This window comes from Mustelus asterias, chromosome 2 (assembly GCF_964213995.1).
Source record: "Mustelus asterias chromosome 2, sMusAst1.hap1.1, whole genome shotgun sequence".
Taxonomy (NCBI): Eukaryota; Metazoa; Chordata; class Chondrichthyes; order Carcharhiniformes; family Triakidae; genus Mustelus; species Mustelus asterias.
In genome coordinates this window covers 130,629,213-130,654,181 of record NC_135802.1, presented here as the reverse complement: position 1 = coordinate 130,654,181, position 24,969 = coordinate 130,629,213, and the positions used below count along the sequence as shown (strand labels likewise).

Here is a 24,969-nt window from a genome sequence, read left to right as displayed (position 1 = left end):
AATTCTCTGCCCACTGAAGTGGTGGAGGCTACCTCGTTGAATATGTTTAAATCACGGATAGATGAATTCCTGATCGGTAAGGGAATTAGGGGTTATAGGGATCAGGCGGGTAAGTGGAACTGATCCACTTCAGATCAGCCATGATCTTATTGAATGGCGGAGCAGGCTCGAGGGGCTAGATGGCTTACTCCTGCTCCTATTTCTTATGTTCTTATTAAATGGTCTCCTCCAGCATGGTACCCATTCCGTTTCATAGAGATAGAAGAAAGGACCACCCCAGTGTGCCAAGCATTCTTTATTTACTTTCTAACATGTCACTTATAGAGAGAGGAATGATTTAGATTGGACCAATTATTCTTTCTAACAGGTGGACCTGAGGCAGCAGTTTATGCGCAAGACTACATTGAAGATCTCATCCGCTTCCTGAATCGAACATTGTTTCTGGATAAGGACAGGATCATAGTCCTGCAAAGCTTGGCTGGAATTTGCTACAATAATACCACCAACCAAAACCTTGCAATAGATTTGCATATTCTGATCACGTTGGTTGCTATCCTTAACACTCGAAACACCACCCAAATGAAAATAAAGGTGAAATATTGGACATGCTACTTGTTGAATATATTGTGTTGCAACAATATTCCTGTAGCTCGCCGCCTCAATAAAGCCAAGCATCTACAGACCAGCCTCATACATTCAACAGAAAGTAATTGGTATGGGTGGCCAAAGAATTATGCTCAAGTTCTGATTTACCTATTAGGGTTTGAAAAGTTAAACAGAGCTTTGTAACCATTTATGAGGTGTCTTTGCGATCACTAAAGTTTCATTTAAAGAAATGCAATGTTTATGATAAATAAAATGATTTGTTAGCTATGAGCGATTGCTGTTGTTTCGTGGAATCATTTCAGCATCCCATCTGAATACTCTGTTGGGGAACAGGTTGCTGGAGCACTGTGACACCCTTTGCATAGGGTTTTCCAGAGTCGGCTGGGGGCAGGCACCAAACAACAGTACACCATGGCATCTGCTCCTTTTACATTAATCACACTAACTCCAGGATTTATCCATTGAGCAGCAGCTTAGGAAAAATGTAGGTCGAATTGTTGATCTGAATTTTTAAGAAGAATGATGCATGGCACATAAATTCAATGAGGCCTCAATTCAGGAACAGATTATTCTTCCTTTCCCGAGGAGCATCCATACAACTTGTATTGTACACTAACTTTACAGCCTAAAATGGAAAAATATTAAATAAACAACTACAACAGCATAATAAGTGACACCCACACCCCGCGGCATCCTAATCTCCCCTCCCAAGCCACCCCCCCTCTCCAAATGCACCCCCACCAATCCAACCTCCCCAAACCTCCAATACCCCCAGTCTCCCATGACATCTTCAACACCCCACAACTTCCCCCAAGCCCACACTCCTCCAATTATCAGAATGATCAGTGGTCACTCCTACTGACTATCCTCCATCATGTTCTGTGGCACCTCCACCATGCAACCATAAGGCATTGTGGGTCATCAGCAGCAGCATAATTGTATTCGGCCATCTACAAGGCACAAATCAGGAGTGCGATGAAAAATTCTCCATTTGCCTGGATAAGTGCAGTTCCAATAACACAAGTTTCACACCACCTCGGACAAAGCAGCCGCTTGATTGGCACTCCATTCACTCCTTCCACCCTGATGCACAATGGCAACAGTGTGCAATATCTACAAGATGCGCTGCAGGAACTCACCTTGGACAACACCTTCCAAATTCATGACCACTACCATCCAGGAGAATAAGGGCAGCAGTCACATGAGTACACCACCACCTGGAATTTATCCTCCAAGCAGTGCCGGATTTAGACTTGGTGAGGCCCTAAGCTATATAAAGCTTGGAGGCCCCTTGTTAAAAAGTTACACCAAAAGGTCTCACAAAGGTGCGTACCAAAACAGGACCTTGGGTCGCCACAAAAAAATTGAAAACATAATTATGCCTTTTAATTATTTAATAGCAAGGTATTTAAAGTGAAAAATACAAATTATTTTCAAATGAATGCATTTACTGATTACATATTTATCATTTGGCTGGTTTGGTCTCTCTCATAGATTATAACATAGTATACCCTGGAAACAATACTTAAATGTAATTTTAAAAATAATTTTAAGATACATTAATATATATAGAAAATGCTGACAAAATAAGTAATCAGGATCACTATTATTATAAGTAATAATGAAATCATAATAAGTAATAATGAAATCTTTTGAACAATATCTATCTTGATTTTTGAATGACCGCTTTGAGTTTTCAAATGGGCCGTTCCAGTGTTGACACTCTGAAGGACCCTTAAGGATGAGAGTTCATCCTCGGTTAAGACACCCCATTGACCTACATCATTGAGTTGCGTGAATTTTGTTGTTTCAACTGTGGGTGTCGGCTCTGCAACGTTCACATTTGCATCACTTCCAGTGTTTTCCTCAGCTGAGATTCCAGACTCTGTTGTCTCAGTAGCAGAGGCACTAGGCTGTGGTTGTTTTGGACTTTGCTGATCACCTTGGGTTTATGGATCCTTATCTGTTTCTGGAGTAAAGTAACAGTCAACTTTTGGTAATTTTTTGAGTTGCTCTTCAAGCTGGTGCTTTCTTTTTCTTTTCTGGTATCCGCTCTTAAATGTTCTCTTCATGTAAACCTTCTGAAATTTTGTGAGGCCCCAAGCTGTAGCTTGTTTAGCTTATGCCTAAATCTGGCACCGACTCCAAGCCACTCACCATCCTGTCTTGGGAATATATCACCATTCTTTCACTATCAGTGCTGGGTCCACTGTTATTTGTCATTTATATTAATGATTTGGATGAGAATGTAGGAGGCATGGCTAGTAAGTTTGCAGATGACACCAAGATTGGTGGCATAGGGGACAGTTATCTCCAATTGCAACAGGATCTTGATCAATTGGGCCAGTGGGCTGACGAATGGCAGATGGAGTTTAATTTACACAAATGCGAGGTGATGCATTTTGTTAGATTGAATCAGTTAATGGTAAGGCGTTGGGGAGAGTTACAGAACAAAGAGATCAAGGGGTACATGTTCATAGCTCCTTGAAAGTGGAGTCACACGTGGACAGAGTGGTGAAGAAGGCATTCGGCATGCTTGGTTTCATTGGTCAGAACATTGAATACAGGAGTTGAGATGTCTTGAAGTTGTACAAGACATTGGCAATACCACATTTGGAATATTGTGTGCAGTTCTGGTCACCCTATTATAGAAAGGATATTATTAAACTAGAAAGAGTGCAGAAAAGATTTACTAGGATGCTACCGGGACTTGATGGATTGAGTTATAAGGAGAGGCTGGATAGACTGGGACTTTTTTCTCTGGAGCGTAGGAGGCTGAGGGGTGATCTTATAGAGGTCTATAAAATAATAAGGGGCACAGATCAGCTCAATAGTCAATATCTTTTCCCAAAGGTAGGGAAGTCAAAAACTAGAGGGCATAGGTTTAAGGTGAGAGGGGAGAGATACAAAAATACAAAAGTCCAGAGGGGCAATTTCTTCACACAGAAGGTGGTGAGTGTCTGGAACAAGTTGCCAGAGATAGTACCATTCAAAATTCCTCAGATACTGAAGCAGTCTGTCTCCTCGTGGAACAAGACCTGGGCAATATCCAGACATGCCCTAAGTGGCAAGTAACCTTCAAACCACGCAAGTGCCAATCAAGGAGCATCTTCAACAAGAAAGAATATACCCATCGCCTCCTGACATTCAATGAGATGACCATTGCTGAATCCCCCTCCACCAACATCCTGGTGGTTACTATTGACTGGAAACTGAGTGGACCAGCCATATGAATACTGTGCTACAAAAGCAGGCCAGAGGCTGGGAATTCTGCAGCGAGTAACCCACTTGCTTACTTCCTAAAACCTGTCCACCATTTACAAGGCGCAAGTGAGGAGATTGGTGGAATAAGCTCCATTTGCCTGGATGAGTGCAGCTCCAACGATGCTCAAGAGGCTTGAGAGCACTCCAGCTAGAACCTTCAGCATTCACTTCCTTGGCAGCAGTATGTAACATCTACAAGATGTACTGCAGCAACTTGCCAACACTCCTTTGGCAACACCTTCAATCACCTAAAAGAACAAAGGGCAGCAGATGCATGGGCATACCACAATCTGCAAGTTGCCCCTTAAGTCACTCACCATCTTGACTTGGAACTGCCTTGTTGTTCCTTTACTAATGTTGGGTCAGAATTCTGGATCTCCTTTCCAACCAGCACTGTGGGTGTGCCTACACTGCATGGACCGCAGCGGTTTAAGGCAGCAGCATGGGGAAATTGGGGATGGGCAAGAAATATTGCCCTTGCTAGCAATGTCCACATCACATGAAATTAAAATGAGGCCTGAGGTTTAATAAATTCTAAAATTATGAAGGACTTCAATGGGGCATAGAGGAATGGCAATATCCTCTGGTCAAGGAGTAATCAATATGGGATTGTCACCAAGAGTGAGAAAAGGGATGAGGAGAGTTTTATGTAGGGGAGTTTTGGAGCATTAAATACTTTGCCACAGGGTCTAGTTGAGGCAGACGCCAGTTGCATTTTTCAGGGGAAATTTCTGATAAACATTTGAAGCAGAAGGAAATATGGTCAGTTATCTATGTGCAGGTTAGGTAGATTGACCACGTTAAATTGCCCCTTAGTGTCAGGGAGATTAGCAGGGTAAATACGTGGGGTTACAGGCACAGGGCCTGGGTGAGATTGTTGTTGGTGCAGACTCGATGGGCTGAGATCATCACTTCTGTCTGCCTGAGGCAGGGTGTCCGACCCTCAAGAGATGACAGGCTTTGGACACAAAGGCCACTGGCGATGGTATCCATTGCTGGGACTGCAGCCAGTCCTAGATTAGGTGCAGTGATGGAGGCCAGAGAAGCAGGAAAGTGCAACAAGACTCTCGGGAGTTCGGGTGAGGGGAGGATGGGAGCAGGTGGTAAACAGGAGGCAAAATACCAGTGGAGTAGATAGCCATAGCATGTCACCACTACATCCCAGCCAATTTTATGTTCCCAAGCCCCAATAACAATAGCCCCCCCCCCCCCCAAACAGCCAGCCTGTACCCAGCAGGTTTAAAATCCCAGCCTACACAGGGCTATGGGAAAAAGGAGAAAGAGAGACATGGATAACTGGGTTAGTTTTATATTGCTGTCACAAATACCCAATATAGACCAAAGGCCATTTTGTGCTGGAAACTTATTAGACAGGATTTTTCAGCTGCCCTCAGCCCAAAATCCCATCCGAGGTCAACAGAGCTTTGCATGGTCTGCCCCCCTGCCTGCTATGATTGCCTTGGCGGGCAGGAAAATTCCCTCCCACCCCCGCAAGCTCCCCCCTCTTGTCCAAGACACTCTGGAGCAAGTTACATTAGGGAGACAGACTAGACCCCCAACAATTTTCCTTTTTTGGTATAAATATGCGGATAAGATATTTATTTTCAGGAATGATTCCACTGACAAAGTATGGATCTTTTATAGTGAAACAAAAATTTATTTAATAACACAAGTTTAAATATAACTTTGACAAATGAAGCAGCTTAACATTAACAGTTGAACACTATTTAAAAATGAAAGGAAGCAACTTTACTTTCCAGTTTATGACTGTTCGTGACCAGTTCCAAATAAGCCCCCCCCCCCCTTCCCCGCATTCATGCATAGTTCCACACCACTTTCAAATAAATAGTTAGCAAACTCAGGCATACTTGCTATAAATTGTGTTAACGGTCTTGAAGCTTTCGGAGAGAGATTTTGTAGAGAGAGAGTGAATTCTCAGGAACAACCTGCACATGCCACTGCCAACAGCAAACCTGCAATTCATTAGTTTTTCCCTGCTATAGACCCAAATCCACCCATCACATCAGCACCCGACTGAAAACTTATGACCTTTCAATCAACCTAATCAAAAACCCCATGGAAAATCTCCATCTATAAGCAAAAACCCATTAGCTCTATCCTAAATAAACACTACATGACTAAAATGAATAATTGTTCTGCTCTCCCAGCATCTGAGCTGCATTCCTACCAGACATACCTAGAGGGCACAGCCTCAAAATAAGGGGGGACCGGTTCAGAACAGAGTTGAGGGGGAACTTCTTCTCTCAGAGGGTAGTGAATCTCTGGAATTCTCTGCCCATTGAAGTGGTGGAGGCTACCTCGCTGAATATGTTTAAATCACGGGTAGATAGATTTCTGAACGATAAGGGAATTAAGGGATATGGGGAGCAGGCGGGTAAGTGGAACTGATTCGCTTCAGATCAGCCATGATCTTGTTGAATGGCGGGGCAAGCTCGAGGGGCGAGATGCCTACTCCTGTTCTTCTATACCAACTGCCTGTAGAATAAAGCTGAATTTTTAAACATTCCCCTTAAACAAAACATATATATCTATATCAATTGCACTATCATAATAGTAGCATGTAATATGCTTTTTAATCTTTCATAAATATTCCAAATAAACCTGTTGGATTTCAAACTATATTATACAACATTGTGCAAAAGAAAACAACTCCCCGAATATAAATATTTCTTGTGCTGTTTCGAACACAAATTCAACTCTTCTCTTGTCCCGTATCTTCATGTTCTCTGATAGATCCAAGAAAGGCAAAACAAACAGGATATCGTTGCATTTTATTTATAAGGATTTTCTTTGGCCCATGAAACCACCAATTTTGCAAGGTTTTACAAGGATTTAATTATAATATGCTTGGCTGATCCTTGGGTTAGTCGTTGCATAATAGTGTCATCAGCAATACAGGCTAGAAATTTCCTCCTTTGTCATTCAAATCACTGAGGCCCGTGTTATTTCTTCTAACATAATGGTTTAGGAAATAGATTGTGCTCCACCATTTTACAGGCACAAACTTTTCAGATTCGTGCCCTGAATGGCTGCAACCTGTTTGGACTGAGATTCTATGTATCGGTGGCACAGTGGTTAGCACTGCTGTCTCATAGTGCCAGAGACACAATTTCGATTCCGGCCTTGTGTGACTTTGTGAACAGGGGAGGATTCTCTGTTAGCAACGTAACAGTGAATTGAATGAAATGAAATCACATGCCTGGTGAGGAGTCTCTGGAAGACATCCAAGGAATTGGGCGGCACGGTAGCACAGTGGTTAGCACTGCTGCTTCACAGCTCCAGGGTCCCGGGTTCAATTCCCGGCTCGGGTCACTGTCTGTGTGGAGTTTGCACATTCTCCTCGTGTCTGCATGGGTTTCCTCCGGGTGCTCCGGTTTCCTCCCACAGTCCAAAGATGTGCGGGTTAGGTTGATTGGCCAGGTTAAAAATTGCCCCTTAGAGTCCTGAGATGTGTAGGTTAGAGGGATTAGCGGGTAAATATGTGGGGATAGGGCCTGGGTGGGATTGTGGTCGGTGCAGACTCGATGGGCCGAATGGCCTCCTGCTGCACTGTAGGGTTTCTATGATTCTATGAATTTCAATGCTGCACCCCACAATTTTGTCTGAAATGACTGGCTAGAAACTCAGCAAATGGACTCTTCAGTTCCAGATACGAAGTTTTCATGTTCTCTCCGTGTCTGCGAGGGTTGCCTCTAGGTGGTCCAGTTTACTCCGTGTCCAAAGATGTGCAGGTTAGGTGGATTGGCCATGCTAAATTGCCCTTTAGTGTCACAAGATATGTACGTTAGGCGAATCAGCAATGATAAATGCGTACAGCTACAGTGATAGAGTGGGATGTTCTTTCGGAGAGTTGGTGCAGACTTGATGAGTCAAATGGCCTCCTTCTGCACTGTAGGGATTCTATGGAACAGTGTGTTAAGCTTGGAAATAAGAGGGCCTAACATGGGCATCCGGTTTATTTTGAAACCGGACATTCCTGGCACAATGCCAACAGTTTCTCCAGGCAGAGTGTACTGGATCAAGCTCAGGTTTGGGCCTACTCTGAATTTTAGGCCATTGTACCTGTCACTTTTAAATTTTATCCACAATTTGTTTCATTCCTTGGTTAATGACCCTCAGATGCATGGTAACCTACTGGTTATAGAAGTAGACCTGTAATCATAGAATCGCTACAGTACAGGAGACTATTTGGCCCTTCGAGTCCGTACCAACCACAATTCCACCCAGGCCCTATACCCGTAACCCCCCATAATTAACCTGCTTGTCCCACTGACACTAGGGGCAATTGAGCATAGCCAATCAACCCAACCCACACATCTTTGGACTGAGGGTGCTCCGGTTTCCCCAGAGGAAACCCATCCAGACATGGGGAGAAAGTGCAAACTCCGCACTAGTCGAGTAATCATAGGATTAAATGCAACTAGTGTGATGCTACATTCAATCATTCTGCATTGGCCTGATTGGCCACAGGAAATGCAAAACAATTTGCGACTATTCACCAACTTGCTGGTGAATTTCAAACAAAGAAGAAGTGAATAGTGGAGAATTGAATGAAATAAAATCATAGGGAAGTCTCTCTGGAAGATATCCCAGGAATTCCAATGCTGCAGCCCACAATTTTGTCCAAAATGACTGGCTAGAAACTTATGGAGAAAGTGGACACTTCAGTTAAGTCCCCACATTTGAATATCCCAACGAGGATGGAGATATTATCAAATCTGTTTTTCTACCAGTCTGAAGTGGTTATTCATAGTATTGCTCATTAGCACCGAATTAAATGTCTCAAAACAGATAATTTCGAACACTTTAGATAAAGAAAATGTCAAGGCTCAAGATTCTTAAGTCCAACTCACCAATTTAAGCAGATAACCAGAACCGTTAAAACTGCTAAAACCCCAATGGACACGGCAGTACCTAAAGGCAAAGAATTAAAGATAATAAAACTAACCATTTGTTTTTGTGCCAGAATCTCTTCATCTACACGTGTTCCTTCTCTTATATACACAAGCAAAGAAACTTGATGGCACCAAAGAACTCACTCAGTACCTTTACCTTTCAAACATTTTTTTTGAAGTGATATCACAGTCCTTGCACAAAATAACCTTCAAGTAGAAAGCTATCATACTGACTAAATCTGGCCTACACATGACCCCAGTTAATTAATTTCATGTTTTCAGGACAAGAATAGGGGGACTGTCTTATACTTAATACTGTCTTATCAATAGCACTCACATCGCAAGAGCAAAAAGGCAGCCAAATCCTATGAGGCAGTTTTTAACTGATAGGCTCACTTCAATGTTACATTAAAACAGGGTTGTTCATGTGGTAGCCTTGGAAAAATTGATATAAGATCCATGGAATCCCTACAGTGCACAAGGAGGCCATTCTGCCCATCGAGCCTGCACAGACAGCAATCCCACCCAGGTCCTATTGTAACCCCATGTAATACCCCACTAATCCCCCTAACCTACACACCTTGGGACACAAAGGGGCAATTTAGCAAGGCCAATCCACCTAGCCTGCACATCTAAAGTTAAAAAAGTAGTTTATTTATTAGTCACAAGTAGGCTTACATTAATACTGCAATGAAGTTACTGCAAAAATCTCCGAGGCGCCACACTCCAGTGCCTGTAACGGCACAGACAGTTTAGCATGGCCAATGTACCTAACCAGCATGTCTTTCGGACTGTGGGAGAAAACCCATGCAGACACGGGGAGAATGTGCAAACTCCGCACAGACAGTGACCCAAGCTGGGAATCTGAACCCAGGTCCCTGGTGCTGTGAGGCAGCAGTGAAATCATAGAAATCATAGAAACCCTACAGTGCAGAAACAGGCCATTCGGCCCATCAAGTCTGCACCGACCACAATCCCACCCAGGCCCTACCCCCATATCCCTACACATATTACCCGCTAATCCCTCTAACCTACGCATCTCCAGACACTAAGGGGCAATTTTAGCATGGCCAATCAACCTAACCCGCACATCTTTGGACTGTGGGAGGAAACCGGAGCACCCGGAGGAAACCCACGCAGACACGAGGAGAATGTGCAAACTCCACACAGACAGTGACCCAAGCCGGGAATCGAACCCAGGACCCTGGAGCTGTGAAGCAGCAGTGCTAACCACTGTGCTACCGTGCCGCCTGGTGCTAACTACTGTGCCACTTTGCTGCCCATAGTAGCTCTATTATTGCTAACACCAAACTGTCGTACATTGATGTAGATATGACATCAATTAGTAATAACACAGGACACCTTCACTTGCCTTTTTGTATTACTTACCTATATACTTCCGCCCCTCTGTTTTTGGTGTTTGTGGTTCTGTATCACAATAGACAACAAAGAAAAATACATGATTAATCATGAATGGAGATCACACTACGGAAGTACAAAAGGAATTCAGTTGTTTGCCCAGAAATAATTGTAAAGAGCTTACCTGGAGTAACTGTTGTTTCGTTTGGAAAGGAAGGTACTTGCTCTGTTAGAAAAGGAAAGATGAACATTTGGAGGATTAATAATGCCTTTGACCAATTAAGGAATTCAGAAGAAACTAATTTCTTTCTAGATGCACATTTTAAGTACTTTACTTGACTCAACGGGAGGGATGTTCTGCTGCACTGCGCCCCCATTCCACCCCTCCACGCCCCCAGTGGGTTTTGTGGGGATGGAAGCAGCCCACCACTGTCAACAGGTTTTCCCATTATTTGCCAGACAGCCCACAGGAGGGATGGAGGGGCTCCTGTCTTCCTTCTCAGGTGGGTGTCAAAGATCCCACAGCAACATTCTGAAAGGAACATGGAACTTCTCCCAGTGTCTGGCCAACAATTGCATCTTGACCATCATCTCAAACAGATCATCTGCCCATGATTAAATTACTGTTTTGGGACTTGCTAGTTTATTAGTTGGTAGAATATTTGCTCAATATAAAATGGTGCCTGCATTGCCCAAAGTATGTAATTGTTGTGCAGGCTATGCAAGTACCAGGCATACAATTTTTAAAAATTTTCTTTTAAATACACCTCCAGTTTCTTCTCATTAAATAAACTATTTCTGAAGTGAAGTGCATTCAATATTGATACAGGTGCACAGCAAGATTCCAAAACAGTGGATTTGAATGGTCATGGAAGTCCCGAAATGGTTCTAGAAGGTCTTCAGATCTAATTTAGGTGCTACAAAGTCATCCATAAACTACAGAAAGGGCAAAAGCAATAATTGGGCCTTTAAATAAGTAGGATGGTTAACCAAGTCCAACTGGCTTTCAGCATCGAACTAAAGATGTTAAGTTTTAGTGGACGAGGTGAGAGATGCTTTGCTTGTGGTGACAGTAAGAAGTCTCACAACACCAGGTTAAAGTCCAACAGGTTTATTTGGAATCACAAGCTTTCGGAGTGCTGCTCCTTCATCAGGTGCGGTCAGTCATCGCTCACCTGAAGAAGGAGCAGCGTTCCGAAAGCTCGTGATTCCAACTAAACTTGTTGGACCTTAACCTGGTGTTGTGAGACTTCTTACTGTGCCCACCCCAGTCCAACGCCGGCATCTCCACATCATTGCTTGTGGCGGACTGCACACACCTGCCATTACTCACACAGCCTGTTTATCTGGAAATGGCCGAGGAGGACGGTTCAGAGGCTAAGCTTCACTTCTGGTGCCACCAGCTAACAGTCTCTATCACAGTCCCTGCACAGCACTGCCAGTGAGAGTCGAGGCCAGGACACTACTCACTCAATAGTTTCCTCGTCACTGAAATGATCATTTCAGTGATCAGCTCGTACATGAGGTCTACTTAATGTATCAGTGCCTTATTCACCAGAGAACCCATCTTCATCACTTTCCTGACAGTAAGGCATTAACAGAATGAGAGAGAATTACAACCTTTTCCTGTCAGGGAATTGCAAAGGATTCCAATCCATCAATGTCCAAGTGGTCAGTGAAGAGCAAGTTCAGATCCTGCAGCTTAATAGACACTTCCCAAACGCCAGTCAGAATGTATTTATTTTACCTCAACCCGTGTCGGGTTTATCGGAGGGGGAAACCAGACTGGATAAAAAGTCATAGAGAACCCTGGTAAATGGCTTGCAACAATCACAGTAAAAGGACCATGTACTCATGATATAGCAATGTAGAACAGAGTATTGGTATCTTCAGGCAGCACAGCTTCACCAGGGTCTCTGTGGCATTTTATAGACATTTGCTAAAAACATTTAACTATGGAGGTCAAGGTTCACCAAAGGCAAATCAGGACAATGAGAACACCATTACAGCTTGAAGAGCAAACACCAGCCTGTCAAAGGAGAGATTCACTTGTGTACTTCAAATCACTCAATTAACTAACCACTCTGATTCACCAAATACACCATCTCTATTCTCCCTATGATTTCTTTGCTACTTGCTTTGCAACAACAAAAGAAAGCTTTCTAGACAAAGGACAAATGAACTTACAAAAGCAAAATGCTGCAGATGCTGGAAACCTGAAATAAAAAACAAAGTGCTGGAAATAGTCAGCAGGTTTGGCAGCATCTGTGGAGGGAAGGAGAGGTAACATCTTAGGTCAATGACCTGATTTTCTAAGGAAAAATCATAAACTTGAAATGTTAATGCTGTTTTATCTCTCCACAGATGCTGCCTGTCAGATTGACGCCAAATGAATGCATTTGCCGATATGTATAATCTGCACACGACTTTACTATTCCTTTTCCTGCAATATTCCAGTGACAATGTGCCTCTTCTAGAATTCATACTGCTACTTGTCCTAAATGCTTTCCTTCAAGAAAGTGCATACAGTTTCACTAAATTCTTTACTGGAATGAAAGGATAGTCCTCTCAAAGGATCGCATAGCCCTATCGTCCTTGGGTGGGGAGGTTAGTTGTTCTTGGGAGGCTCTTCCCCATGCCCCTCACAGAAGTCCCCACTGAAGGGCAATTGGCCAGTATGTTCAAACATCTGATTCCCTGCAACAAAAACAGAAAATGCTGGAAAATTTCAGCATTCTGTCAGACCTGCTGAGATTTTCCAGCATTTTCTGTTTTTGTTTCAGATTCCAGCATCTGCAGTATTTTGCTTTTATCGGATTCCCTGCACTGGGGTACTCCCAGGTACAAGATCAAAAGTGTCCAACATTTAGTACTTTGCTATTTAAAATGGTCAGTAATGTAAATCCAAACAGATACTTGCCTTTGAAGTAAATGGTGAATTCATCCACCTAGATTTATAAGTAAAAAAATACAATTAGAACAAAGGAAATTAGTGAATTTTTAAATTTATAATTTTTTTTCCTCTTCTTTAATCTTACCGTGTTACTTTTTGTGCATCTGTATGTATATTTTACTAATGTATAATTTATTGCAATGCAATCAAGCCATATCTCCTGGTCTTGTAGCTTTATACAAGGCTCAATACAATGTAATGGCTTGCCTTTTCCCAAAATAGCAATGGGTCCATTCTGTGAAAAGAAAAAAATTCCATTACCATGTTTTATTTCCTTTTATTGCATCAAGTTAGAAATAGAATTCAAATGCGCTACAAAAATGGCAACAGTATCGCATGTTAGAGAGCCAAAACAAAGGAAGTTATGAATGCAATGATGTCCACAATTCCTTGCAACTAGAGAGAGAGAGAAAAGGAGTGAGGGAGAATAAACGAGAAGAGGAGGCCACAAGATGGCAGGGTCAGGAAGATCATTGGGACAGCAAGGCGCAGGACAGAAGTGAATGTGGAAGACAGGACAAGCGAATAGAAGGAGAAGAAAGAGAGAAATATAGGGCAATAGTGAAAAATTTAGACCAAAGCAGTGAGGATAAAGAAATAAAGAGACAAGCCTGGGCCAGAATATCACTTTTCAAACCCTCATACCACAAAGTGTTTATAACCAATACATTCCTTAATAATGCTGGAAAATTTCAGCAGGTCTGGCAGCATCTGTAAGGAGAGAAAAGAGCTGACGTTTCGAGTCCAGATGACCCTTTATCAAAGCTCATCTGGACTCGAAACATCAGCTGCTTTCTCTCCTCAGATTTTCTCTTTTGGTTTCAGATTCCAGCATCCATAGCAATTTGTTTTTATTAAAAAATAGTATTATTTACACACATGTCTAAACACACTAACTACTGTGGCATACCACAGGGATCTGTGTTGGGCCCCCTATTATTCATCATTGATATAAATGACATAGTTGACTACGAGAGAGGTGGATTAGTAAATTTGCTGATGACACAAAGATTAGCCTGGTGATTAACAGTGAGACGGAGTGTCTTGGGCAACAAGATGATATAGACAGAATGGTCCAATGGAATTTAACCTTGAAAAGTGTGAGGTGATACACTTTGGAAAGAGTAATTTGACAAGGAAGTATTCAATGAATAGTAGGACACTAGGAAGTTCTGTGGAACAAAAGGACCTTGGCGTGTTCGTCCACAGATCTCTGAAAGCAGAAGGGCATGTTATTAGGGTGGTGAAAAAGGCATGTGGGACACTTGCCTTTATCAATTGAGGCATAGATTACAAAAACAGGGAAGTCATTTTGGAGTTGTAAAGAACTTTGGTGAGGCCACAGTGACAGTACTGTGTGCAGTTCTGATCGCTACATTAGCGAAAGGATGTGATTGCACTGGAGGGGGTCCAGAGGAGATTCACTAGGATGCTGCCTGGGATGGAACATTTAAGTTATTAAGAGAGGTTGGATAGGCTTGGATTGTTTTCTTTGGAGCCGAGAAGGCGACCTGATCGAGGTGTACAAGATCACGAGGAACATGGACAGGGTAGATGAGGAGCCGCTGTCTCCTTAGTTGAAGGGTCATTCACAAGGGGACATAGGTTCAAGGTGAGGGGTTAGGAGGTTTAGAGGGTATGTAGGAAAACCTTTTTTTACCCAGAGGGTGGTGATGGTCTGAAATGCACTGTCTGGGAGGGTGGTAGAGGCGGGTCACCTCACATCCTTTTAAAAAGTATCCGGATGAGCACTTGGCACATCATAAGATTCAGGGCAGATGGGATTAGTTGGGAGTTCAGGTGTTTCTAATGTGTCAGTGCAGACACGATGGGCCAAAGGGCCTTTGTGCTGTATGATTCACTTACTACACAAGCACCCACAGACTGCAAACTAAAGAATCACCAGATAATTGTTTTGGATGTGGATTGAGGAAGAAGTCTTAGCTGGGATAATGAAAGAACTCCTTTGCCTTGCATAGAAGAATGCGCTCCCAGGGTCGGAATCTTGTCCAATGGGACTTTTATTAAATATAAAACCCCAAAAGCTCCATGGACACAAACACTGCAAACAAACAGGCCAAACTTCAACTGTGCTGCAAGCGGTTAATCTTCAAAGCATGCGGATATCGAAACCACGACAATGGGACATTACCATTTCAAATACAATACCACAGTCATCAGACAATCCAATTAAAGAAACTGGGAGACCATCAGAGGCTGATGGCCCCAGACAACAGCCATTATACAAACAAGCATCAACAGCAGCTAAGGAAAAATGGACTTATCACATACACATCAACTTGGAAGCCTGAGACATCACACCCGAATGGGGTCCACTGTTTCAGTCAAGGAAACATCATGGAACAAGACAGAAACCAGGCTAAAGGAGATTAAAAGATGCTAAGCACTGATCATTGAAACAGAATGTCTCCAAGAGTATACATTGATATTTTTGTAATAAAGAGAAAAAACAGTCTCCCACCGCAGTCATGGAGGGGAGGGTCAGGAACAGTCACCCTGATTCACGGCCTACAGCTCCAACTAGAGGAACCAACTATGTGGGGAGTTGAAAGAATCAGCCAGATCCAAGGGATATTGGGGCAAAGGTTAATTAAGATAATTTAAGGGTAGTATTTAATTCCTGAAGAGCTTTGATTGAGGGTTGGGCAGAAATGTGGGGTTTTGCATATAGTTTACAATAAGTCTTGTATTGATTATTTTGCAGCATCATTACAATAGCTCGAGTATTCGGAGTACTTTTCTGCTAATAAAAATGTGTGTGGTTGAGCCCAAAAGCCTGTGTCTGTATAAGTTTGTCTTTTTATAAAATCAGGAACCGACAGCAAGGGTTGTAATGGGAGTGTGCACCTCTGACAGGCTCTTGTAAATCTGCTGGAACAGGCAGACAGAGACCTAGCTTAATCTCAGGAGGAGCAGAAAAGGCTGGAGAAGCTCTGCTGTGGGCACAAACTCACCAAATGAGAAACTTGAGCTCAAAGTGCATCTGAGCCTCCTGTTAAGACATTGTTAGAAGCCTCTACATTGTGGGAATTCAAGTTGCAAAACTTACATTCACATTCCATTCTTTTTCTTCCTGCCATCCAACCGGGCAACCGGAAGATATATTTTCAGTCTTAATTCTACATTCATTTCCAATATGAATGATTGGGTAAATTTCCTCTTGAACCGTTGCTTCTGCAGCAATAACTGTAAAGTGAAAGCACTCTGTAAGAACGGCGAGCAGTGTACAGATTCTATGCCGACTCCATGGGTTCACTGTCTTGTTTCTGCGCTGCAACATGGTGTCATTTCTTATCTTTACTATGCATGCTCAATAGAGATATAAAATATATGCATCCAGATCATTTACCATGCTAGCATTATTCTGTTTTAAGCTTCATACTTGTATAAATATCAATGGGACTTGCTATATCACACAGCACAACTGCACTATTACTGCATCCCATCAATGGGAAACTTTGGTCTTGAATTTTCTCTGCTGTTACATCAAGAATCTAGTCTAATTTGGACAGCAAGTGCTGGATTACTGCTCCTTCTTCATTCATGCCATAAGTGGCAGGCATACGATCACAATAAGCAAAGGAGGAAACTGCATAATTCCACACATTCCTCCATCAATAGCACCTTGGTGAATGTTGACTGTAAAGGATATCCATATGTTCTTAGTGTTCAGTGTTGCTAAGGACCTGCAGCAGAGGTGATCATTTATATTTGAAATTAATAGCTTTTAACACTTATTGAAATGCCTTGAGACCATCAGAGGTGCCCCTCCCCACCTCAGGTGGAGTTTCCACATTGTGCCAGAAATGGCCCCATTACTCTAGCAAACATGAACTGTTCCTGTCTCCAGGATAGGAAGGAATTCTGCCCCATTGAAGATTGTCAGCACAGCAACAGACTGGAAGTTGAAGACCTTTGTATCTTAAAATTTTAAAGGGGGTGCAGGTGGGATTTTCTGACCCCTGCGCCCCACAGGGGAGGGGGTGGGGTCTCTCAGCACGACCCGAAGATCCTCCCATTGGGACCGGAGCATCTTGAGAATAAAGGCCCAGTGTATTTTATCTTTCCTCATGAGAACAACCCCAACTGGGATGAAGTAGAAAGGGTCGAGAGCTTCAAGTTTTTAGGTGTCCAAATCACCAACAACCTGTCCTGGTTCCCCCCATGCCGACACTATAGTTAAGAAAGCTCACCAACGCCTCTACTTTCTCAGAAGGCTAAGGAAATTTGGCATGTCAGCTACGACTCACCAACTTTTACAGATGCACGATAGAAAGAATGCTTTCTGGTTGTATCACAGTTTGGTATGGCTCCTGCTCTGCCCAAGACTACAAGGAACTACAAAAGGTCGTGAATGTAGCCCAATCCAACATGCAAACCAGCCTCCCATCCATTGACTCAGTCTACACTTCCCGCTGCCTCGGCAAAGCAGCCAACATAATTAAGGACCCCACGCACCCTGGACACAGTCTCTCTTCCACCTTCGGGAAAAAGATACAAAAGTCTGAGGTCACGTGCCAACTGACTCAAGAGCAGCTTCTTCCCTGCTGCTGCTCAGACTTTTGGATGGGCCCACCTCATATTAAGTTGATCTTTCTCTGCACCCTAGCTATAATTGTAACACTACATTCTGCACTCTCTCATTTCCTTCTCTATGAACAATATGCTTTGTCTGTATAGCGCGCAAGAAACAATACTTTTCACTGTATGTTAATACACGTGACAATAATAAATCAAATCATTCCTGGAATTGGTTTGCTGAATCTATGTTGTGCTCCTTCTATATCTTTCCTTAGGTAAGGAGATCAAAATTGTACTCCAGGTGCAATGAGTGCTCTCATATTTAAGCTGGAAATGGAACTTTTTTCCGCAGAAACCGATGGAGGTGGGATCATTGAATATTTTTAAGGAGGAGGAAGACAGATTCTTCTCTAACAAGGAAGTCAAAAGTTATCGGGATAGGCGAAAATGTGGAGTTTTGAACGGCAGAATCCCTACAGTGCAGAAAGAGGCCATCCAGCCCATCGAGTCTGCACCCTCCCCTCTGCCTTATTCGCATAACCCTGTACATTTACCATGGTTAATCCACCTAACCCGCACATCTTTGGAGTGTGGGAGGAAACCGGAGCACCCGGGGAAACCCACGCAGACACAGGGAGAATGTGGAAACTCCACACAGACAGTGACCCAAGGCAGGAATCAACCCCGGGTCCCTGACGCTGTGAAACAGCAGTGCTAACCACTGTGCCACCACAATCAAATCAGCCATGATATTATAGATGAAAGAAACAGGCTCCAGAGGCTGAATGGCCTACCCCTGCTTCTAATTTGTATGTTCAAAACATGTAACATTGCTTCACCTCCTTGTGTTGCAGTTATGAGGAGAATAATAAAAATAGGCTTCTGATTCTGATGCGTAGCAATTGGACCAAACTGCTCCGATAAACAGAACAAGCTAGAATCATTCTGCATCTGGAAAAAAAGGAAACAAGGATTTTAAAAATATGAAAGGAAAATTGTTAAGACATTGATACAATTTACAGAATTAAAACTGGGTTGATTAGCTGTGGCTGAGCCTTCTCGGAGTCTCAGTTAATAATCTAATGCAACGCTAAGGGAAGGACCACTGTAGAAGATGCTGTTTTATGATTAGACATTAAACTGTGGCTCTGTCTACACTCCCAGATAGATGCAAAAATAAAATTACAGCACGATTCAAAGACAGAGAATTCCCCATGTAGGGGCCAATATCTTTCCTTCAAATATCACCACAAAGATATTATAAACAACAAAACGCTCAAAATATTCAGCAGGCTAGGCAGCACCTGGGGAGAGAGGAACAGAACACAACTCACGGAACGGTGGCACAGTGGTTAGCACTGCTGCCTCACAGCGCCAGGGACCCAAGTTCAATTCCAGCCTTGGGTCACTGTCTGTGTGGAGTTTGCACATTCTCCCTGTGTCTGCGTGGGTTTCCTCCGGGTGCTCCGGTTTCCTCGCACAGTCCAAAGATGCGCAAGTTAGGTTGATTAGACATTCTAAATTGATCTTAGTGTCAGGGGTGATCAGCAGGGTAAGTGAGGGTTACGGGAATAGGGCCTGGGTGGGATTGTGGTCGGTACAAACTTGATGGAGCGAATGGCCTCCTTCTGTACTGTAGGGATTCTATGATTCCATGACTCAAATGAGAGATCAACCCAAGACGTTAACTCTGTTTATGCTCCGCAGATGCTGCCTGACCTGCTGAGCATTTCCAGAATTTTCTGTTCTTACTTCAGAATTGCAACATCCCTTGTCTGGACATTATCACACTGCTGCTTGTGTGACCATACTGTGAACAAACTGGCTGCGGTGGGTGGTAAACCACTTATGTCCTGATGACTGGAAACACCCCTACCGGTGCTGCCTGAGGCTCCTCCCCTGTTCACTGGGGGTGCCTGTTCCTCCCCTTCGCCTCATTCTGATCCGGTCCCTCGGTTAGAGTTACTGTAAGAGTTAGTTCCCTTTTATAGTTAATAAAAGCCTGTTGTTCCAGATTCCGTCTCTGGGTGTTGATAGTGCATCAATTTTATTAACTACATTAAAATTTTCTTGTGATGAAACAACTCTTGAAGCCAGACAAACTCGAGTTGGACCCTCAAGCCGTGGGAGCCTCTGATGGTTTTGATCACTGGCTAAAATGTTTCCAGGCTTTCCTCGACGCCTCCGCTGCCGTCCAGTCCGAGGCTGACAAACTCCGCGTGCTCCACGCACGGGTCAGCGCCGTGGTGTATGCTACCCCCATCCGGGACGCCGACACGTATACGGCCGCAATCAAACTGCTAAAAGCCCAATACCACAAGCAGCCTAATGAGGTCTACACTCGACATCTCCTAGCTACACGCCGACAACAGCCGGGTGAGTCGTGCGACCAATTTCTGTGTGCGTTGCGGGTACTCGCCCGGGCCTGCAACTGTACGGCAGTATCAGCCGCCCAAAACGCAGAGGACTTAATCCGGGACGCTTACGTCACGGGCATCGGGTCGAGTTATATCCGACAGCGGCTGCTGGAGCAGGGTGGGCTGGACCTGCAGAAAACTGTGGCGCTAACCGAATCGCTGGAGCTGGCCTCCCGTAATCTTGAAGCATCGTGGGCACCGCTGCCACTACCTCCCCAGTACACGAGCGGGCCCCTGACCCACACCACGCCACGTGCAGTCCACGATTCTATCGCCGCGGCAGTCCCCAGTGGTCCAAAATGCTACTTCTGCGGCCTAGGAAAGCACCCCCGGCGAAGGATTCGTTCTGCTCTGCGTGTGGGAAGAAGGGCCACTATGCGAAGGTCTGCCGGGCAAAGTCCACCTCGAGGTCCAGTAGCGCCGCATGCTACCCGCAAGAGCCGCCATTTTGGACGACATCGGCCACATGCGACCCGCGGGGGCCGCCATCTTCGATGCCATCGGCCGCGTGCGACCAGCAGGGGCGGCCATCTTGGATGTCATCAGCAGCCTATGACTTCTCACATGCCTCGACAGTGGCGTCGATTACCCTGGAACAGTCCCAGCCTCACCAACTCGCCAGGTCCATAATGGACGTCCAGGTAAATGGCCACGTGGAACATTGTTTGACAGTGGGAGCATGGAGAGCTTTATTCACCCTGATACGGTGAGTCGATACGCCCTTTCCGTGCAGCCCGTCAAACAAACGATCTCCATGGCATCGCAATCCCGCTCTGTAAATGTCCTCGGATACTGCGTAGTGACCCTGACGGTGAGGGGCACGATATATGAGAATTTCAGGCTCCTCGTGCTGACTCATCTCTGCGCAGCTGTACTCTTGGATTTCCTGACCCACCTGAGGAGTGTGACTATGATTTATAATGGGCCTCTTCCCCCGCTCTCCGTCTGCAACCAGCAGTTTCGAAATTGCCCACCGCGCACAACCTGCAGTCTCTCGACTCTTAAAATCACCCCTCCCTCTCTGTTCGCTAATCTTGCCCCTGGTTGCAAGTCTATCGCCACCAAGAGCAGGCGATATAGTGCTGGAGACAGGGCCTTTATCAGGTCCGAGGTCCAACGGCTCCACAAGGAGGGGATCATTCAGGCCCGTACCAGCCCCTGGAGAGCTCAAGTGGTAGTCGTAAAGTCTGGTGAGAAACACAGAATGGTCATTGACTACAGTCAGATCATTAATCGATACACGCAGCTGGACGCGTACCCTCTTCCTCGCATATCTGACATAGTGCGCAATCTGATTGACCATCGGGTGTTCTCCACCATTGAAGTCGGCATACCACCAGCTCCCCATCCACCCGGAGGACAGGCCATATACGGCCTTTGAGGCGGATGGTCGCCTATACCATTTCCTTAGGGTCCCTTCCGGCGTCACTATTGGGGTCTCGGTCTTCCAGCGTGAGATGAACCGAATGGTGGACCAGAATGGGCTACGGGCTACCTTCCCATACCTGGATAACGTCACCATCTGCAGCCACAATCAGCAGGACCACGACGCCAACCTTCAAAAATTCTTGCACACAGCAAAGCTCCTTAACCTGACCTATAAATAAAAGAGAAAAGTGTGTATTCCGCACACACCGCCTTGCCATCCTCGGGTACGTGGTGGAAAACGGGGTCATCGGCCCCGATTCCGAACGTATGCGTCCCCTCCTGGAACTCCCCCTCCCCACTAGCATCAAAGCACTGAGAAGATGCCTGGGCTTCTTCTCGTACTATGCCCAGTGGGTCCCCAATTATACGGACAAAGCCCATCCACTGATCAAATCCACCTCTTTTCCCCTGACGGCAGAGGCCCATCTCGCCTTCGACCGCATCAAAGCTGATATCGCGAAGACCACGATGCACGCTATAGACGAATCCATCCCGTTCCAGGTGGAGAGCGATGCGTCTGACTTTGCCTTAGCCGCCACTCTTAACCAGGTGGGCAGACCCGTGGCCTTCTTTTCCCGAACCCTCCAAGGCCCTGAAATTCGACACTCCTCTGTCAAAAAAGAGGCCCAAGCCATAATGGAAGCTGTACAGCACTGGCGCCATTACTTAGCCGGTAAACGGTTCACCCTGCTCACGGACCAACGATCCGTTGCCTTCATGTTCAATAATACACAGCGGGGCAAGATCAAAAATGATAAAATATTGAGGTGGAGAATTGAACTCTCCACCTACAATTACGATATCTTGTACCGGCCCGGGAAGCTCAATGAGCCCCCGGAGGCCCTGTCCCGTGGAACATGTGCCAGCGTGCAGGTGGACCGGTTGCAGGCTCTCCACAATGACCTCTGCCACCCAGGGGTCACCAGGCTTTTCCATTTTATTAAAGCCCGCAACCTTTCCTACTCCGTTGAGGAAGTCAGGTCTGTAACTAGACACTGCCAGGTCTGCGCAGAGTGCAAGCCGCACTTCTATCGGCCAGATAGAGCGCACCTCATAAAAGCCACCCGCCCTTTTGAACGCCTAAGTGTCGACTTCAAAGGGCCCCTCCCCTCTTCTGACCACAATATCTATTTTCTGAACGTGATAGATGAATATTCACGTTTCCCCTTTGCCATTCCCTGCCCGGATATGACCTCGGCCACGGTCGTCAGGGCCCTGCATGGTCTCTTCACTCTGTTCGGTTACCCCAGCTACATCCACAGCGACCGGGGTTCCTCCTTCATGAGTGATGAGCTGTGTCAATACCTACTCTCTAAAGGCATAGCCTCGAGTAAGACTACCAGCTACAACCCCTGGGGAACGGACAGGTGGAAAGAGAGAATGCAACTGTCTGGAAGGCCGTTCTACTAGCTCTGCGGTCTAAGGGTCTTCCAGTCACCCGCTGGCAAGAGGTCCTCCCTGATGCCCTACACTCGATTAGGTCCCTCCTGTGTACAGCAACCAATGCCACTCCCCACGAACGAATGTTTGCGTTCCCCAGGAAGTCGTCCTCGGGGATATCCCTACCGTCGTGGCTGATGTACGCCGGCCCTGTTCTGCTCCGGAGGCATGTTCGGACCCGGAAGTCGGATCCTCTGGTTGATAGGGTCCAGCTCCTCCATGCCAACCCCCAATATGCCTACGTGGCGTATCCCAATGGGCGAGAGGACACAGTCTCGATTCGAGACCTGGCACCCACAATGCCCCAGAGTCCACTACGCCCCTCAACCCCAAACTCTTTTGGTCTCCAAACAGCGCCAGGGTCACTGCTCACTCTTCTCACCCCTGTGTACAGCTCGCCTGAGCCCCGGGAACCGTCACCACACACCCGGCAGTTGGACGAGGCTGTGGATGGGTCCGATAATCGGGTTTTGGCGCCTGAACCGACACCGCAATCTCCGCAACTGACTTCGCGGCCACCGGAACCGACATCGCAACCTACACTACGGCGGTCGCAGCGGTGGATCAAGCCACCGAACCGACTCAATCTGTGACTCTGTATATATAGTTCCAATGATGTGGAGATGCCGGCGTTGGACTGGGGTAAGCACAGTAAGAAGTCTCACAACACCAGGTTAAAGTCCAACAGGTTTATTTGGTAGCAAATACCATAAGCTTTCGGAGCAGAGCTCCTTCGTCAGATGGAGTGGATATCTGTTCTCAAACAGGGCACAGACACAGAAATCAAATTACAGAATACTGATTAGAATGCAAATCTCTACAGCCAGCCAGGTCTTAAATGTACAGACAATGTGGGTGGAGGGAGTATATAGTTCCACCCATCTCACCCCCGCTGGACTCTTTTTTTTAAAAACAGGGGTGAATGTGGTAAACCATTGTTACGTTCTGATAACAGTGGTTATCAGAACATAACCGTGGTTATGTCCTAATGACTGGACACACCCCTAACCGGTGCTGCCTGAGGCTCCTCCCCTGTTCACTGGGGTATAAAGGTGGCTGCTCCTCCCCTCCGCCTCATTCTGATCCGGTCCCTCGGTTAGAGTTTACTGTAAGAGTTAGTTCACATTTGTAGTTAATAAAAGCCTGTTGTTCCAGATTCCGTCTCTGGGTATTGATAGTGCATCACTGTGTTTCCAACATTGCAAAGCCTGTTGAATTTTAACCTGGTGTTGAGAGACTTCTTACTGTGCTTACCCCAGTCCAACGCCGGCATCCCCACATCATGGTTTCCAACGTTACAGCAGTGACTACATTTCAAAAGTAGTTCATTAGTAAAGTGCTTTAGAACGGTTCTGAAGATATATAAAATGTGCAAAAGACTGCTGTTTCCTCTTACACAAACATAAGATGTTGACGCTAAACTGCTACCCGGGCAATTACGGATTGACAACAGGTCGCAGAGATCACAGTTGGAGATGGGAGCTGTCCCATCCTCGGAGCAACACCGGCAAGTGTGCAGCGAGGGCTGTGGGCAGACTGCCCCGGAATCACAGCATTAATTCCCTTTAACTTAAGAAAACATTTCCAGCGGCGAGGGATCGGCCGGGTGGTTGTGTGTCGTGGGCAGTGACGCTGTGCTGTACACTCCTTACTCAGGGCAGTGACTCCATAGGAGACTAAAATAGGAGGGAGGTGGAACTTCTCAGTCTCCAACAGGAGCGGGGACAGAGAGAGAGAAAGAGCACAGCCGAATGAACTAGGCAGAGAGAGTGAACACAGCCATACCCAAAGAAAGCTCACTGACCCGTGTCCCAACCTGTCCACAATCCCTCCTCTGAATGAATGGAGTTTTAACAGAGAGACCAAACTCACACTGGAATTACAGACCTCTCTCAAGTAACTGGATTCCGCCACAGTCCAGGAAAACTCGCTCTCCGACAGAAATCTTGATTCAAACTCCCCTACTAACTCACTAGCACAGAAGTCAGGAAGCAGCTCTTTTTATATATCTCTCGCAGGGCCGGCCGCTAATCACAATAAAAAC

General features: G+C 45.3%; 1 protein-coding gene across 4 annotated transcripts; it reads right to left on the bottom strand.

Annotated features, from left to right (window-relative positions):
- Positions 1 to 5,502: 5,502 nt before the first annotated feature.
- On the bottom strand, positions 5,503 to 24,969 carry LOC144503803 (uncharacterized). 4 transcript variants are annotated; one of them, XM_078228738.1, is made up of 9 exons: positions 24,813 to 24,969; positions 18,480 to 18,591; positions 16,169 to 16,305; positions 13,184 to 13,333; positions 13,066 to 13,093; positions 10,330 to 10,371; positions 10,176 to 10,214; positions 8,745 to 8,805; positions 5,503 to 6,617 (listed from the first exon to the last, which is right to left on the bottom strand). In XM_078228738.1, coding segments are annotated over exons 2-9 (570 nt in total). In that variant the 5' UTR covers positions 24,813 to 24,969; the 3' UTR covers positions 5,503 to 6,616. The 4 variants fall into 4 exon arrangements, with proteins under 4 accessions (XP_078084864.1, XP_078084859.1, XP_078084850.1 ...); XM_078228733.1 differs by having other exon boundaries at positions 5,503 to 6,366; XM_078228724.1 differs by lacking the exon at positions 24,813 to 24,969 and adding an exon at positions 24,180 to 24,232.